The following is a 19310-nucleotide window of genomic DNA, read 5'->3' as shown; positions in this document are numbered from 1 at the left end:
AGTATATAGACGGCGCCCATGCGCGCTGACGTCAGTTCTTCTTTTTTCCGCGCCAGCTAGCGCAGATCCGGAAGAAGCTCTACCCCCAGTCACTTTTTGACTGAAAACTTTTTTGATCTTTTTGATCCTCTATTTAGTCGCTTCTCGACTATCGGTGCCAGGGATGCCCGGGTTCAAGCCTTGCTCGAAGTGCGGCCGACTCATGTCGGTCACGGACCCCCATCGCCGGTGCCTGAAGTGCTTAGGCCTCGACCACGACGATCGAACCTGTGACGACTGCCGGGCCCTGACGTCGAAGGCTAGGCGGGAGCGGTCCCGCAAGCGTCTCGAGCTGAGGCAGTCGGCCCCGCGCCGCTCCAGGTCCCGGTCCCGGTCCCACGGGAGGTCGAGGGACAGGTCGCGAGGTCGGAGTCATCGACGCTCCGGGAGTGGTCACCGATCGTCCGGTTCCAAGTCCTCAGGTAAGAGGCATGAGAGGTCGGAGCGACACCATCGATCCTCCGACCCGCCCCGTCGCTCGCACGATGCGACCGGGGACTCGGGCGACACCGCCCACGCGGCTCCGCGGGAGTCGCAAGCGTCGCCGCCTGCCCCACACCTCCGGGTCCCTGGGCACGGCGCGTCGCAGGAGGAGGTCGAGAGGTACCTCATGGCCATGAGGGCCCTCCCTCCTCAGTCGGTTCCCGTGGCGCCTTCGGGCCGATCGGCTCCGTCTGGAGGTCCTTCCGGGTCGGGCGCTTCGGCCCCGACGACGTCGGGTGCTTCGGCCCCGGCGCCGCTGGCGACTTCGGTCCCGGCGCCGCGCGACCTCGCTGGATCCGGCTCCGGGTCCGGGACCTCGCCGGTCGACCCTACGACCTCACCGGCGCCGTCCCTTCAGGTGTCGTCCCCGGCGGCCGATGTGGTTGCCGACCCCAATGCTTCCTACGGTCCTCCTCAGGTGTCGGAGGGGCGCCGCTGGGCGCCGATTCCGTCGGCCTTCGGAGACTTCTATCTCCACGAGGAGGCCCTGGCTGTTAATCCTGGTCTCCAGGAGCCAGGTGACGAGGAGCAATGGGAGGGGTCCGAGGACCCTCTGGCACGTGATTGCCAGTCGCATCAGGACTGGACATATGAGCTTGGGGAGGCCAGTGGTATTGACACCTCGCCAGACACTGGATTTACGTCGCCCCCGACTGTGGCTTCGGAGGCGGGTTCTGCTTATAGCGTAGTGTTGACGAAGGCAGCTAAGGCCTTAAACCTTCAGCTCCCCGTCGCGGCCGTGAGGACTAATCTCCTCACTGAGGTCCTCAAACAGCAGTCCGGTTCCACGGAGCCCCTTCTGCCGTTCAATGAGGCCTTGTGTGACGTTCTGCTGGGCACTTGGTCCAAGCCCGCCACAGGCCCCCCTGTGGACAGGAACGTGGCCAGACGCTACCGCCCGGCACCGGGCGACCCTTGCTTTTTGTCCACCCATCCCACCCCCGAGAGCCTGGTCATCCAGGCCTCCACCTCCCAATCCGCATTCCCGTCGGCCCCGCCCGACAGGGAATCCAAGAGATATGAGCAGTTCGGGAAGAAGGTCTTCTCGTCTGTAAGCCTGGGGCTACGGTCAGTGAACACCAACTGTCTCTTGGGCCGCTACACCCACACTCTGTGGGACACGGTTGCGGAGGTGCTGCCACAATGCCCTGAGGAGGTCAGGGCTAAACTCAGCCAAACCCTTGCGGACGGCCGAGATGCGGCACGCTTTTCTATCCGGTGTGGGCTGGATACCACGGACTCACTGGGCAGGGCGATGGCAACGACGGTGGCGGTTCGACGCCACGCCTGGTTGAGGTCCGCCAACTTCTCGGCCGATGTCCAGGCCACCCTCCTGGACATGCCGTTTGATGGCCGTCGCCTCTTCGGCGACAAGGCAGACCATGCGCTGGAGCGTTTCAAGGACTCCAGGGCCACGGCCAAGTCCTTGGGCCTTACGGCCCCACGCCAGCAGTCGGGTGCCTTTCGCTCCTTTCGTGGCCACGGAAGGGGCGCCCCACCACGGACCGCCAGCCACACGCCGCAAAATGTCCAGCAGCGCGGTGGCGGACGTGGGAACCGCCGTGGCGGTGGTCGGGGTCAGCGGCGAGGACAGTCCACACCCCCCTCAGCAGCCCCCGCCTCAAAACCTTCCTAGTCCGAGTTTCCAGGCCCATGTGACGCCTGTGGGAGGCAGGGTTCGCCATCACCTCTCCCACTGGCATACAGTCACTTCGGACAGGTGGGTGCTGCAAATTGTCCGAAGGGGTTTCTCCCTCCCCTTCGAGTCTTCCCCTCCATCCATGCCACCTCAATACCACCGTGTGTCGGGGGATCACTTGCAACTTCTGCAGGAGGAAGTTTCGGCCCTCTTGGCCAAGAGGGCCATCGAGCGCGTTCCTGGGCCAGAAGTAGGACGTGGTTGTTACTCCCACTACTTTCTGGTGCCCAAGAAGGGCAAAGGGGGCCTACGCCCTATCTTGGATCTGCGGAACGTCAACGGCTTCCTCCGGACGGAGAAGTTCAAGATGCTCACTTTGGCTCAGGTCCTGGCTGCCCTGGACCCAGGAGACTGGATGGTAGCGTTGGACTTGCAGGACGCCTATTTCCACATCCCCGTCCTGCCGGCCCACCGGCGTTACCTGCGGTTCACGGTAGGCCTAGAGCACTTTCAGTTTACCGTGCTCCCCTTCGGCCTTACCAGCGCCCCACGGGTGTTCACGAAGGTGATGGCGGTGGTCGCAGCCCATCTGCGCAGGCAGGGGGTATCAGTCTTCCCCTACCTCGACGACTGGTTGTTGAAGGCGGGCTCGCCCCAGACAGTCGTCAGCCACCTCCAGACTACGGCCGACCTCCTGCACTTGCTGGGGTTCTCCATCAATGTGCCGAAGTCGCACCTGTGTCCCTCTCAGAAGCTCCTTTTCATCGGAGTGGTTCTCGACTCGGCGCAGTTTCGGGTTTACCCACCCGAGCAGCGGGTTCGGGATATTCAGGCTCTGATTCCTGTCTTCAGACCGTTATCCCGAGTCTCGGTCAGGTTGACGCTGCGGCTTCTGGGACTGATGGCCTCCTGCATCCTTCTGGTGCGTCACGCCAGGTGGCGGATGCGGGCTCTGCAGTGGGACCTGAAGTTTCAGTGGGCCCAGCATCAGGGCAACCTGTCCGATCATGTCCTGATCTCGGAGGGCACTGCGAAGCAACTGCAGTGGTGGCTCACGGACCGCGAATGGGTCAGTGGCAGACCCCTCTCCCTACCCCAGCCGGAGCACGTAGTTGTGACGGACGCGTCCCTCCAGGGCTGGGGAGGCCACATGGGAGAGGCGGAGATCAGAGGCCTCTGGTCTCCGGCGGAGTCCCGGCTCCACATCAACCTTCTGGAGCTGCGGGCGATTCGTCTTGCACTGAAGGCATTCCTCCCCTCTGTCAGGGGAAGCGTGGTGCAAGTGTTCACCGACAACACCACCGCCATGTGGTACTGCAACAAACAGGGCGGTGTGGGGTCGTGGACCCTTTGCCAGGAGGCTCTGCGCCTCTGGCAGTGGCTGGAACATCAGGGCGTGACCCTGGTGGTTCAACACCTGGCAGGCTCTCTGAATGCCAGGGCGGACGAACTCAGCCGCCGGTGCATGATGGATCACGAATGGCGTCTGAACTCGGACGTGGCGCAAGGTCTCTTTCGACAGTGGGGAGAGCCTTGGTTAGATCTATTCGCCACAGAAGAGAACGCGCAATGTCAGCAGTTCTGCGCGTTGGAGTTTCCAAGGCGGCACTCGCTCGGAGACGCTTTTCGTCGCGAGTGGAGCTGCGGTCTGTTGTACGCCTTTCCGCCTATACCACTTCTGCCCAGAGTGCTGAAGAAGATCAGGCGCGACCGGGCCCAGGTCGTCCTTGTGGCTCCGGACTGGGCACGAAGATACTGGTATCCCGAGCTACTCAGCATGTCAGTCGATCCCCCGATTCGTCTGCCTCTTCGGGAGGACCTTCTGTCGCAGCAGCAGGGGACGGTCCTGCACCCGAACCTGTCCAGTCTCCACCTACAAGCTTGGAGATTGAGCGGCGGCAGTTGAGGCCATTTGACTTGCCTCCCGAAGTCTGTGACATCATTCTGGCAGCCAGGCGTCCCTCCACTAAGTCGGTATACGCCTGCCGGTGGAACAGATTTGTGGCATGGTGCGCAGCAAAGGCTGTGGATCCCCTCTCTGCACCCCTTTCGGAAGTGCCGCTCTTTCTTCTTTCCCTTGCCCAGCAGGGCTCTGCTCTGGGCACTCTTAAAGGGTACCTTTCTGCTCTTTCAGCCTTCTTGAGGCTACCAGATCAGCCCTCTTTATTCAAGTCCCCTATTGTGAGTAGATTTCTGAAGGGCATCACGCACATGTTTCCTCCTGTTCCCTTCGTGATGCCCCAGTGGGACTTGAATCTGGTTCTCACCTATCTGATGTGTGCTCCCTTTGAGCCACTTCATAACTGCCCTCTTCGTCTCCTTACTCTAAAGACGGCATTCCTGGTTGCCATCACCTCTGCCAGGAGGGTGAGTGAGCTCCAGGCTCTTTCTTCTTCTCCACCTTTCCTGTCTGTTCATCCTGATAAGGTGGTGTTACGTACACGGCCTTCCTTTCTGCCCAAGGTTGTCACGGCCTTCCACATCGGGCAGTCCATCACTTTGCCGACCTTCTTTCCGCCTCCGCATCCCTCGAAAGAGGAGGAGAGGCTCCACCGTCTGGATCCAAAACGTGCGCTCTCCTACTACCTAGATCGCACACGCCAATTCCGGGTGGATGACCAACTCTTCGTTGGTTACGTGGGCGCGAAGAAGGGAAAGGCTGTGCACAAGAGGACCATCTCGAGATGGATCATCTTGTGTATCCAAGCGTGCTACTCCATGGCGAGGAAGGAGCCCCCGGCTGGATTGCGGGCTCACTCCACTCGGGCCACGGCAACGACAACTGCCCTGGGCCGCGGTGTCCCCCTGCAGGACATCTGTCAGGCAGCCACGTGGGCCTCGCTGCACACGTTCGCAAGACACTACTGCCTGGACAGTCAAGTCCGGAGGGATGGCTTCTTTGGCCGTTCCGTCCTCCAGGACTTTCTGGTGTGATATTGGTTCGCAGACCCACCACCGGGGTTGGTATTGCTGGGGTATCTATTCTAAGGTAAGGAATCTATCACTAACGTGTCTCTTTCAGATGCACAAGTTACTACTTGTGTAACGATATATCTGTAAGAGACATTAGTTAGTGATAGATTCCTTACCGCCCTCCCATCCTCCCCGTTCTGCGAACCGATATTTAGGGTTAAGGTCATCCCCTTTCAGGGCCCTAGTTTCATGGCACCAGTGTTAGTTCTATCATGGCTCTGCGTATCTGGCGCGGAAAAGCTGTGTTATCAGAACTGACGTCAGCGCGCATGGGCGCCGTCTATATACTCCGATGACGTCATCCCGGCACTCACGACGCCGACGACGGACGCGGAGCCGCAGACGACGCCTACCAGCGCGCAGGGGTATTGCTACGCAAAAATTTCCGGATCCAGTCTGACGCCTGGGGATATTCTAAGGTAAGGAATCTATCACTAACTAATGTCTCTTACAGATATATCGTTACACAAGTAGTAACTTGTGCGACGGGGCAGGGGATGGACCCATATGTATCCCCCTAAAGTTAAAATGTTAACAAAATCATTTCTTCTTGTGGAGTTTGCAGACTCTGTGCATTCGGATTGTCGTCCCCAGGAAGGTCCTCCTCCTCGGAGGTCTGTGAAACCGCCCTGGCGTCTGCAGACCCCAGCAAGCACCTAGTCCTGTTGGGCATCCTTTGGGGTTCATGGGCCTTTTTAAGAGTTAGCCGACTCTGCAGGATGCCTGTCTTGAGTACAGGAATTTGAGGATCCATACGACTTCTTGGATTACTGATGGGGTGCAACACTCTGTTGTTTGTCATCTTAGTGTCTCTTGCTTTGAAGCAGATTAGTTTCTCTTCCAACTCAAAGGAACTATCTGCGGTCTTACTCTGAAAGCCTGGTAGTGCAAGCATCAAAGGCCAAGGTCAACCCAAGTGAGTTTCCTTCCACCCTGCTGGATAGAGAATTCAAGAGGCTGGGCACCCTGAAAAAGTGGATCTTCTCTTCCTCCAGCTTGGCATTGCGGTCAGTGAACACGAAGTGCCGGTGTTCCCATGCATTTTGGGATACAGTTGTACAGCCCATATTGCCCAAAGAGGGGAGAGCCATCCAGAATCAGGAAGTGGTTGATGGCCTAGATGCCATGAAGTTTGTCATTCGGTGTGGGCTGGACACCACTGACTCCCTGGGCAGGGCCATGGCCTCTATGGTAGAATGGTGTTGCCATGCCTGGTCGAGGACCACTGGGTTTTCGGGGTATGCCCAATCATCTCTGATCAACATACCCTTTGACAGCTCCCGTCTATTTGGCAACAAAGCTGACACAGCCCTTGAGCCCTTCAAGGAAAGCCGGATCACCACGTCAGATGCCATTGCCTTTCCTTGGTCCCCCAGCAACAGGTTTTTTTCGCATCGATTGGAGCTTCCATGGCATCCGCAATACCAGCTTTACTGCCCAGCAAGATCTCAAGTCCTTTCGTGGCCAGGGACGCAGATCCCATAAAGGACACAGGCTCACTCTTAACGTGCTGTCCAGTCCCCCACCCCTCTGACTACCGCTGCATCCAAGCGTCTTTAATAGCCCCTCAACGCAACACAACCTGTAGGTGGCATGATCAGACACCACTGTCTTCAATGGCAAATAATCACTTACAACAAGTGGGTGCTTCAAATTGTACAGAGTAGTTATGCCCCTACATTCCTAGAAGTGCCACCACCTTAGCCACCATCCACGGAACGGCTGACAATTTCTCCTTGCTCCACCGGGAAGTGCAGGCTCTGCTAGCCAAAGGAGGCAGCAAGAGGGTGCCAGTATCAGAAGTAGGTTGTGGTTCCTATTCCTGCTACTTTCTGGTGCTGATAAAGGATGTTGGCCTCTGCCCCATACTAGATCTCCGCCCTTTCGATGTCTTTCTGTGGAAAGAGAAGTTCAGGATGCTCATTTTGGCTCAGGTTCTGTCTGTCTTGGACGCCGGAGACTGGATGGTAGCGTTGGACATTCAGAATGCATATTTTCACATTCCGTCTTGCAGGCCCACCGCCATTACTTACAGTTCACAGTTGGCCACAAGCATTTCCAGTTTGCTCTGCTCCCCTTTGGCAACACCATTGTCTCTCAGGTGTTCACAAAAGTAATGGCAGTGGTTGTAGCATATCTGTGTAGATCAGGTGTCCCACTCTTCCCTTACCTCAATGACTGGCTGGTGAAGGCGGACGTGCCCCGGGGGTCTTTACCCACCTCCAGACTACGGTGGACCTTCTGTAATTGCCCGGACTCACTATCAACATGCAGAAGTCACACCTGACTCCTTTGAGACGCTCCCTTTCATCTGAGACATTCTGGATATGGTGCCGTTCTGCGCCTATAATCCAGAGCGCCGAGTCCAGGACATTTGGGCTATGATCCCGATGTCTCAACCTCCGCCCTGGATTTCGGTGAGATGACTCTGAGGCTCCTGAGTCTGTTGGCTTCCTGCATCCTGCTGGTGAAGTTCATTCGACATAATGTGTGTGCTCTGCAGTGGGATCTGAAGTCCCAGTTGGCACAACATCTGGGAAATCTCTCCTATGTGGTCCATATTTCAAAGGAGACTGCAAAACATCTGCAATGGGGGTTGCTGAACCACAGTTTGGTCAGCAGTAGACCTCTTCCCCTACACCACCTGGTGACCGATGCATCACTTCTGGGTTGGGGCATCAATCTAAGAGAGGGGAAGATCAGAGGACTCTGGTCCCGGGAGAAGCTCAGCTCCGTATCCGTCTCCGAGAGCTGACAGGTATCCACTTGGCATTGAAATCCTTCCTCCCATCTATCAAGGGAAGGCTGGTTCAGGTATTCACGAACAACACTATGCCCATGTAGTATGTAGCAGTGAACAAGGCAGAGTGGGGTCATGAACCCTGTGTCAGAAAGCTCCGTGTCTATGGACTTGCCAGGTGCACCATGACATCTTCCTGGTCTCTCAGCACATGCCGGGATCTCTGAGCGCCAGGGCAGACACACTTATCCACTGATCATAAATGGCATCTATATCCGGAGTTGGCACAATTGTCTCTTCCAAGAATGGGGAAAACCAGATGGCTTGCAGTTTTGCTGCCCATTTCAAAGGGGTGTACATTCGGAGGGAGGTCCTATCACGTGAGCAGATAGTTTTTGAATGCACTTCTTCTTAGGAGCCTCACATTGATGGAGTGCGATTTATTGGAGGGTGATCTCGCGGGAGAGGAACTTCCACTGGCCCTGGAAGGGCTGCGCCCGGGAAGTCCCCAGGACCCAATGGGTTTCCTTGCAAATTCTTCAAAGCCTACATGCCTAAACTCCAGGAACACATGCTGGGGGAGGTCCACTCCTCTGCTGAGACTGTCGTCCTACCACCTGATTGGCAGCACACAGAGATTGTGGTGTTCCTAAGCCTGACCGACCAGTAGAGGAACAGTCATTATATCGTCCGATTTCGCTTTTAAACTTGGAGGTGAAAATTCTAGTGAAAGCACTGACCAATAGGCTGGTACCGCTAATTCCCGACCTCGTACATCCTGATCAGACTTGGTTTATACGTCACTGAGCTACCCAGCACATTATCCAACATTTATATGATGCGCTGGCTTCTTGCGGATATTGAGAAGGCGTTTGATTCCGTGAGCTGGGTGTTCTTTTTCCTTTCTCCTTCGTTACCTAAATTTCTGCCCGAGATTTCTTTCATACCTCAGACTGCTATCCATTGCGAGTGACCAATGTCAAGTTAAACATATTGAGTCCAGCGGGGGACGAGGCAAGAATGCACCTGTCTCCCCTGCTGTTCGCTCTTGCCATGGAGTCTCTGGCAATGAGGATTGACATTCAGGAGCATGGCTTCGAGTGGGGTGAGGGTGTCTCCGATAGAATAGCATTATACACCAATGGCATTCTCTTCTTCCTGACTGCCCGCGAATACTCGGGACCCGCGTCCTGCAAATTATGTACATCTTTGGCGAAACATTAGGCTTTTTGCATTAGTGTTTCTAAATCTACAGTGTTCTCAGCAAATAGATGCCCACAGGGTTTCGGTTGAGCTACTGGGTTACTTATCACCATGGGAGGGATTAAATATCTGGGTGTTTCTGTGTCCCCACTTATGCTGCATTGGTGTGGATGCATAACCTGGAGCCCATACTGGCTCGCTTGAGGTAGGCTGTTCCGATGGGATCAGTCTTGCCTCTGTCCCTGAATGGAAGATCAGCAGTTTTTTAAATGGTTTCATTACTACCCCAGTTTTTGTACAAGTTGCAGAATTTTCTGTATAATGTGTCCTAGCAACGGTTTTGAAAAAGTAATTCTATTCGCGGTGGCTTCCTCTGGTATAGCGGTACCTCCTGCATTGCTCTTAACAAATGCTGCTTTAAATCCACTTATTGGAGTGGTATCGCTGCAGCGGACATTGAATCATACTATCGTGCATCCAATTTGCTAATCATCATCAATGACTGGTGGTATGACCTCCAGGTTGACCCCTCCTTTGCGTCCGAGAAGTGGGCAATGGAAGACATCCCTCTCATCTCGTATTTATATGATGGAGGTGGCTACGATGGTCTTCCTCCAGCTACAAGAGGGATTTTTAACCAATAGAGATATACCCTCCAACAGATGGTGGGGAAAACTGGCAAAGTCAACGCAGCTCTAGCAGTGGCACATGATGTTGCAGGTGGCTGTGCTGGAGGGATTTCAGAAGTGGGAACTGATAGGGATTTCTATCCTGGGTGACATCATAAGTGGACGGATCTCAAATCCTTTCAGGCGGAATACCAGGTCCACCGTAGTCAGTTCCATCGTTACCTACAACTCCGTCATGCACTGATCCCGTACATTGTAGTCCTGTCTGACCTCCCTGAATTTAATCCATTGGAGGGTAACCTTATCATGGGAGCCCTGGAAGATCATAATATTGCGAAGATATACCAGACGCTCATCTCTAATCAGCCTGACACATTCTCTGCTCTGGACCTGTCCTGGCACGAGGTGACATCCTACCTGAACAGGGTCCTGGCCTGGTCCGTTTCAATGGACTCAAAACTTGCCCTCCTCCATATTACTGATACACTGGGCAATAACAGATTCAAGTTGACACTGCTATTTCTGGGTCTGAACCTCGCAGAACGAGATATAGCAAGAGAGTGGAAGGACACAGCCCCCATTCTTGGCGATGTGGAGAAAAAAAGTGATAGATCAGCATCTGGGCTTAAAGGTGGCGGTGTACCAGGCCAGAGGCTGCCTACAAAAGCACCCCAGGATATGGCAGGTATGGTTGGATTGCAGGGGCTTTATGTTGGAACCTGTCTGTTCTGTGGGAAAAGTATTGAACAATGATATTCAGAAGATTATGGTCTAAGACGGGATTGGGAGGGGGTGGGAGACTTGATGTCGTTCTTGTAATTGATGTGAATCCTATTGCTCAATTGCAGGTGGGGGCAGGCTGGGGGTGAGTGTGCAGGTATTTGCCTATGTTTGTGTTCTTTGCATGTTGGTCATGTTCATATTCCAAAATCCATCAAATATATTTAAAAATAAAACAAGTATGAGGAGAGCCGTGGCTCGATCTATTTGCCACTGCTAAGAATGTGCAATATCAGCTCTTCTGCACATTGGAGTTTCTAAAACGGCTCCTGTACAGAGAAGTGTTTCTCTTAGACTGGAGCTCGGGACTCCTGTATGCCTTTCCACCAATACCATTCCTGCCCCCTGGTTCTCAAGAAGATCAGGACCAACCGGGCACAAGTCCTCCTCATAGCTCCGGTCTGGGCAAGGAAAATTTGCTATCCTGAACTGCTGAACATTAGTATTTGTTCTCCGATCAGGCTGCCACTTCGAAAGGATCTCCTGCAGCACCAACAGGGCAGGGATCTGCACCCGAATCGGTGTACATTCCACCTTCATGCTTGGAGATTGAGTGGCGACAGTTCAAAACTTTTGAACTTCTTCCCAAGATTAGTGATATCATTCTGGCTATGTGGATGTCCCTCAACAAAAACTGTATATGCCTTCCTTTTGGACAAATATTTGGCTTGGTGCTCTTCCGATAGAGTTGATCACCATTCTGCCTCCTTGTTGGGGGGTGCTCTTGGGTGTGCTGTTGTTGGCCAGACAAGGCCTTGCCTGGGACACCTTTAAAGGTTACCTTCACCCATTTCATCTTTCTTGTGGTTACCACATCAGCCCTCACTGTTAGTCACCTGACCCCTTTTCTTAAGGGCTTGCAACACTTGTTACCACCTATCCCTTTTGCAGTGCCCCAGTGGGACATCAATCTGGTCCTGGCATTCCGCATGTGTTCTTCATTCGAACACATGCATAGCTGCCCTCTTTTACTACTTACCCTTAAGGCAGTATTCCTGGTGACCATTACATCGGCCAGGAGTGTCAGTAAGCTTCAGGCACTCTTGGTTGCACCTCCATAAACCAGCTTCTACCCAGTCCAACTGGTCCTTCGAACTCGTGCCTCCTTTCTGCTAAAAGTGGTCACTCCTATCCACGTTGCCCAAAACATCATGCTACCGACATTGTTTGCTCCACTTCATCCTTATAAGGATGAGGAGTGACTCCATTGTTGGAACCCAAAAAGAGCGCTCTCTCTTTACATTGATTGCACCAAAGAATACCGTGTGGACAATGATATCTTCATTGGGTTTGCTGGAGCAAAAAAAGGCATGGTGGTGTAGAAATGGACCATCTCTTGACTGATTGTACTCTGCATCAAAATCTGCCCATTCCACCATAGCCAAGGCTGCAACTATTGAGTTAGCATGTGGGGCACCTGTCTTGGAAATCTGCCAAGCTGCCAATTGGGCGTCACTGCTGAATTTCCCGAAGCACTACTGCTTGGACAGTCAGGTCGATTGGGATAGGCGTTTTGCCCATTTGGTCCTCCAGGACTTCCTGACTTGAGCCCGTTCACAGACCCTCCTCAAGAGAGATATTGCTTGGCTATCTGTTCCAAGGTGAGAAATCTGTGGTTAGAAGTCTCAATCAGAATAACACGTTACTTACCGTCTGTAACGTTTTTTCTGATAGAGACTCTATCTAACCTCAGATTCCTCACCTTCCCTCATCCCTCCAGCACTGAGCTCTAGGCTCTTCACCCTAAATTCTGTAGGTGTCTGCACACTGGTCACAGATTCTTTAGTCGTGGCTTCTCTTTTTTGGTGCTGAAATAGTCACGAAAAAAACTGATGTCAGCGTACCATGCATGTCACTTCCGACCTGACAACATTGACAACAAGCAGTCTGACACCATCTGCCAGAGCGCAGAGTTACTGCTGACGATTTTACTCAAGGGCTCAAGGTACTGCTCAAGACTTCCAGATCCAGTCTGACGCCTGGGGAATATTCTACGGTGAGGAATCTGCGGTTGGAGTCTCTACCAGAAAAAGCATTACAGAAGGTAAGCAGCTTGTTCTTTAATGACTATCAGTGCTACCTCAAGGTTTATTCTAAATGGTAGTGGAACACCTAGTGTTATTCCTAGTCTTTCTCAGGCTCATCTTTTGAGCATAGAGCAGGGAATGATTGTGGTTGTCCATTTTTGGCCATGGAAGACATGGTTCTCTGTGCGTCGCCTAATGGTTTAAAGTAGTCCAGGCGCCTATCCTCTCACGGACCATGAATCAATCATTGGTTCTCCTTTCAAAGATTCAGCATTGAGAAAGATATTCTTGTTTGGAAATGTGATTGGTTTTAGTTTCTGCAGCATGGTTTTCCCCTGGGATTGTCCTCTGCCACTCTGATGGCCCAGCAGCCTGCCATCAAGCCTTGTAGAGAGGGACGAGGAGATTGCAGCCTGTTGGCTGCTTAAGTGCTTGACTCCCGGAAAGTCCAAGGTTGTTCTTTTGGTTTCCATTGTAATCCTGTTTGGTCTCAGGCGGTGGATGTGTATTTGCTAGATGTGTATATGCTTAGAGCTGCCTCTGTCTTGAAATGATGGCCTCCTTTTGCAATATTGCCAGTCTTTTGGTACCTTTTGTTCTTTACAGAAGGTATCGAGGCCTTCTGGAACATTGATTTACTGGGTGAAATCTACATTTATTCTGAAAGTTTTATATACCGCGAACATGACCCTTGCCGGTATCAGAGCGCTTTCCAATAATCAAGGCGACTTGTAAAACCAAATAACAACATCAAGGAGGGGTAAGATATTGGAGAATCCCAGAGCATTGTTTGAGAACTGGAAGTACAGCTAGATAACTTTTTCTTCTCCAATTAGTAGGGCACACAGGAATGAATTAGGGAAGGTAAAAAATAGGCTCACCTTATTTTAAAAAAGGTTGCAGAATATTCACATTGGCCTCAACCTTAGATTGCATATGTAAGTATGTGTACTTCATGAAGGTAATGCACACTGACTATATGCATCTTTGTAGATGTCAAAAAGTGGTATGACGCCGGAGAGTGGTTCTATATCTACCAACCTTCTGGTGGAATAGGCAGAGGTTATGAAAATGGTGTACCTATGGGATAAAGCTAGAATATTGAAAAAAGGTTGAGGTGCACTGTGTTACACCATTTTTTCAAAAATGGTTTAGAAATTTTCAACAAACTTAGCGTACAGTGCTGAAGCAGAATCCTGAATGAACCTGTGGAACAAATTTGAAGAAGCTTGATCACCGAAGTGTGCCAGACCCAAAACGCACAGCTATACGCCACAGGGCCCCAGAGCGAACGAACAACACAAACACCAGTATACCGTGTGACAATATAGTATCAAACAATGCCTATTGAAACAATATTGTAATACTAAGTTGTTTAATCAGTTGCTTGTAGGCTTGTTTTATTTACAAATGGTGAGTCACACGTGTACCCAGCGAAGGAATAACATTCTCCGATTTAAGAGAGATTCATGGTTGAAAACATGACCCTATGTATTTCAGATGGAAACCACCTTCATGCTGTTTTGCCACAAGGTACTTGGGGCTAGACGTAGATAATTTCTATTTACTGATTCCTAAATACCGAATTTTACCGATTCGGTATTTAAGAATCGGTAAATAGAATGTAGGTAAAAAAAAACGGTACATTTTACCGATTCGGAAATATTTGTTATTACCAATTCGGTATTTACCGAATCGGTTATAAGGAATACCTTCCCATTCATTCACTATTACCGATTCGGTAAACACCGAATCGGTAATAGAGGGAACATATTCAAGGGTGGCAGAGTGTCACATTGACACCCTGTTGCAGCCCTGAATCGTGCATGTGTGCACATGTGGCGCACATCCATGCCCGCATGTATGTCTGCCACATGGCACTTTTAAAGAAGCACAAAATTGCTTTTTTAAAGGTATTCGTTATTTACCACCAACTTGTAGTTGGTGGTAAACAACGAATCCTTAAACCAAAAATGCACTCACTTGAGTGCTCCCTACATAGGATTTAAGGATTCGGTAATTTACCGATTCATTAAATGAAGGAATCGGTAAATTACCGAATCCTTAAATCTAGCCTCCTACATCGCAAAGGGCTAAATACCGGTTGGTAACAGAAATTTACCGATTTTCGTCCGTTACTGAATGGTATTTGCCCACCTACATCTAGCCCTTGGTCTTTAAGGTCTCTGGCAGGTATCTGCTTGATCAGATTCAAGGCCATTCCCTGAGGGTCACGGCTGCCTGTAAGGTGAAAGCAATTTGCCAGGCAGCGCCATCTACCTTCATGGCCCTCTACACACTTAGGGGCCCATTAGGATGTCGGGCAGATTGCCCCCGCCAGGCTGGCGGTGGCTACCGCCAACCTGGCGGGGCAATCCGACCGACATCTGCATTCAAATTCCCCCCGCCATATTAGTATGGCGGGGGGACCTCGGCGGACGCAAGGTGACCGGGGCGGAAAAGGATTAATATGGTGGCGGTGTCTATTAGACGCCGCCAACCATATTACAATGGGCCTTTCTGTGGCGGCACAGAAAGGCAGGGGGTCTTCACTCTGGGGGCCCCCTGCGGGCCTTCAGAGTGAAGGAGAGGTGGGGGTGCACACAGGGGGGTACCTGTGGTACCCCCCCCTGCATTTGCATAAACAAAGCGGCAGGCACCGCGCAGTGCCTGCCGCTTTGTTTATGCAAATGTAAAAGTGCATTTTTAGCATTGTGGCAGGCGGTGCTGAGAGCACCGCCCACCACAATGCTAAAAATACAGGATGCGCCAGCCACAGTGGCGGATGCATCCTAATACCCCCCGCGGGACCCCTGCCCTTATGGCGGGCGGTCCCGATTACTGATGGGATGGCGGGCGGACTAAATCCGCCCGCCATCCTAATGGACCCCTAAATGTGGGTTCTGGTGATCATTTGTGTGTTTTTGGCACTTGTGTCTTTTTGTTTTTTCCAGATCTGTATTTGACTGAGTTGTGTTCATTAAAAGTGTTCGGGGTGCTGCATTCTGGTTTGGTGTGATTTTAAAGGTGCTGTCCTTGTTTGTCTATGTCCTCATAAGTAAGTAAGGAAGGGGAGGGGACAACGAAGGTCCATGAGGGGTACTGCCTAAATTGCATACCTGTAAACCCATTACTTTATTTCCTCTTCCCTCATCTTAAGCCTTATAACCTGCCTTCCTATTTCTTGGTCTACAGCTTCGGTTTGGGCTTTGTTAGTTGTGACCAAGGATTGTTTGTAATGTGCCCTACCTGTAGAAAGGCAAACGGTTTAAAAAATAATGTAAGCTACTGAAGTGCCCCTCATGCATCTTCAACAGATAGACAAGTGTTCTGAGGTACAAGGCGACCTGTTGTGCTGAATACCCAAATAAATTATCTTTTTTTAAACTTGCTTTGTATTGTATTTCTAAAATCTAATACTATGTATTGAGAGATCATACATGAATATGTATATCTGGCATGTAGTAAATAAGGCATAGCATTAAAAAAACAGGTTAGCTCAATGGAGGTAGGGGGTATATTTATTTATTTTTATTTATTTAAATTTATATAACCGCGCACAGCTACCCTCAAGGGTTTTCCGGCGCCGACAGAGAACAACATAGGGAGAGAAAGGCCTATTGGCTGAAAAGCCATGTCTTGAGGGATCTGCGGAAAGACAAAAGATCAGTTTGTAGGCGAAGGGGCAATGGAAGAGCATTCCACAAAGTGGGGCCAAGATAAGAAAAAGAGCAACCTCCCATACGAGTAAGTCTAACTCTCGGGCTCGGAATTTCTCTTGAGTAGAGGATCTAAGAGTACGGGAAGGGAGGTAGGGGCAGGCCAGATGTTGTACGTAGTCTGGGGCCTTAGCATGCTGAACATATACGTGTGGGCCTTGAACTTGACCCGTTTTTCCACTGAGCGCCAGTGGAGATAGACCAGTGACCTGGATGTGGATGCCTTTTTGGGGATTCGGCAGAGTAGTCTAGAGGCAGAATTTTGTACTTGCTGCAGTTTGCGTCTAATGTCTTTGTTGACACCCAAAAAGAGAATATTCCCGTAGTCCAGCCTAGAAGTCACCAGGGTCTGGACTACGGTACGCTGAGCATATAATGGAAGCATACACACTATCTTCCTCAACCACTTCAAGATGGTAAAGCAAGTGGCATCCACTTTGGTTGCTTGCTGCCGCATGGAAAGAGAATCATCCATAATGAAACCAAGGTTGTGCACCTGCGTGGATGGTTGAAGAAGCATACTTATTTCTGGAGGCCAATGTTGAGGGCCCAAAGAGACCACCATCCTTGCCAAGGATCAGAACCTCCGTTTTATCGCCGTTAAGCTTCAGAAAGTTGCGTTCATCCAAGCCATAGTTTTATTGGTATAGGAAGGATTATCGAAGGTAAGAGTAAAATACCAGGTGCTGTAAGGTCATTATACCAGCAGAACAACCCAATATAGTATTAATGTCTGCAGATCAGAAGCTACATTCTCCTCACTAGAGTCAGAGGTCATCTCTTGAAAAGTTGAATAGGACTGATGAGGCACTCGAGTATGTTTGGGAATCATCTGTCAATTTCCTGGGGCTACTTGTTGATGCGGTAGACATTAATTTACACTTCCCATTCATTTGCCATGATACTGTTTGTTCGTAAGGCATTTGTTCCTTGTGTAATGTCACAGCTGATAGATGTGTCTTGATGTCCTCTAGGTTTTGCTGTACGATCCGCTGTTTGACTGGACAATGAACCCCCTGAAAGCCCTGTATTTGCAGCAGGATGAGCCTGACCTCGCCTCAACTCTTGGCGGTGAGGACTCAGAATGCAACAGAAAGGACAGGTAGGAAGTTCATCTCTTCTTTAACACTTTTTGTAACAACGCCCCAAATGCAGAGTTAACCCGACTTTCCATTGTTTACCTAGCAACGACGACCAGGCCTTCAACAAGGTGGCTGAACGTGTTCTCCTGAGGCTGCAGGAGAAGCTGAAGGGAGTGGAGGAAGGTACCTTGCTCACTGTGGGAGGACAAGTGAACCTGCTCATCCAGCAGGCCATGGATCCAAAGAACCTTAGCAGACTCTTCCCAGGCTGGAAATCCTGGGTGTAACCTCGAGGCTCGGATGTTGGCATAATGCTACACAGTATAACTCTAAGAAAAATATGGACAGCTTCCAGAAACTGTTCACCATAAATCAGTTATTTCACCGTGTACTGGAATAGTTTCTAGCTAATACAACTTGGATTTGTGCACTTTACCAATGAGGAGAAAAGAAAAGTGTGGGATTCTTCTGCAGCATCATATTGTCTTCAAGCACTTGTCCGGATAAGCAGAGAAATCCATTTCAATTCTGTGAAAATCCTGAAACCTTGTGAGCGCTTAACCATATCATCACTGGACAGCCTTAACATGTCTGAAGGTGCCAGGGATTAAATGGTGGTTTCATCTTCACAAATTGAAGTCTGTGGCATGCACATGTATGTCTGTACACCTCATATGTTAGCTGTAAGTAGTTGGCTGCCCTACGATGCTGACGGTTAGAAATAAAAAATAGCTCATAAGACAGGTTTCTGTGCTGCAGAAAACATGTTAAGTACAGTAGTTTGTGAGGTGGTAGTACTATCTGCACTCCAAGTGTAAACAAAATAAGTTTGTGCATTGTATTATTATGTTTTTGTTGAGGTTGCTCTTGGGTTATAATAGGTACTGTAAGTGCACACCAGAGATGGTTCGAATACCTTAGCTATACCGTACACATCCATGGTGTCCTAATAGTATGCAGTAGGGATGCTCCCAACAGCAGTGCTTTTTGCCTCACAACTCAGGCACGCATGGAGATTTGTATGCTCTCTGGCTACCAGAGATTCTCAATTTATAGTATTCCCTCTACATGTAAAGTTTTATGCTCTCTGGGTGTTATCTATTGCTGCTAGGTAAAGTGAGTGGTTGTGGGATTTCGTCTCCCTGTGCTAGAGTCTGAGGTCAATTTGTAAGGGTGCTGAGCATTGAGGGAAGATACCAAGACAGAGGTTGGCAAATTGATGCACTTGACAATGTTGAAACGTCTCATTTCCCCACCCAGAAAGTGGATTCTTCCAATTTGATGAGAATGATGCGGAATTGCCCTATTGCTCAAGCAGTAATATTTTGGTTAGCCTTGGCTGCATTACTATTATTGTGTTTCTCCTTCTGGTTATTCAGTTAGGACTTCTTATCTGTCAATCACTCATAGCAATCAGATGGCAAGATGTATCACTGCGTGTGTGAAGGTGCTTGTGAACACCTCAGGCGTGTGATTTCTTTCTAGTGACATTTATATTGTGGAGACTTTAAAGATGAGCTCCAATGTAAAGAAAAAAAAACCATTAACCCTTTGACTACTCCTAGGACAGTCTTTACATCTCTACCAAACCCACTAGATATTATATTTATCAGCTAGAAGGCCTATATCACTATTGATTAGCCAGTAATACAAGGGTGAGCCGAACAAAGTTTTTCTAGTGCGGTCCCGCTTTCTCATCGCCATCAAGTGAGGCCGAGCTCCAGCCGGTCTGATGTTAGACTGGGTCGGGGGAAGAGCTCTCATTGCCAATTCAACATTTTGCACTTGGGTGGGCATGTTTGTTGGAGGCATGTGAGGCATGTTTACCCTTCCTAGAATTTTGTCAATGTAATATTAGATCGACGGTGGAAAGCAGAGGTGCAGGAAGCAGAGCTACTAGGTGTTCATTTTGTTTTTTTACTGTGATCTGTTAACTTCGACAACCCTTGGCCTCCTACCCTTCACGCCTACACCAGATAAATATATTTTATGGTTA

General features: G+C 50.5%; 1 protein-coding gene across 1 annotated transcript in view; it reads left to right on the top strand.

Annotated features, from left to right (window-relative positions):
* ATM (ATM serine/threonine kinase) overlaps positions 1 to 18854 on the top strand; it is a 1399724-nt gene extending 1380870 nt beyond the window's left edge. The window contains exons 62-63 of the mRNA XM_086935231.1: positions 17207 to 17334; positions 17418 to 18854. Coding sequence (XP_086791357.1) covers positions 17207 to 17334; positions 17418 to 17601 — 312 coding nt within the window. The 3' untranslated portion in view covers positions 17602 to 18854. The remainder of the gene's footprint in view (positions 1 to 17206; positions 17335 to 17417) is intronic.
* Positions 18855 to 19310: the final 456 nt, after the last annotated feature.

This window comes from Lissotriton vulgaris, chromosome 8, assembly GCF_964263255.1.
Source record: "Lissotriton vulgaris chromosome 8, aLisVul1.2, whole genome shotgun sequence".
Taxonomy (NCBI): Eukaryota; Metazoa; Chordata; class Amphibia; order Caudata; family Salamandridae; genus Lissotriton; species Lissotriton vulgaris.
Note: the sequence above shows the minus strand (reverse complement) of the source record. Positions and strands in the feature narration are given on the sequence as shown.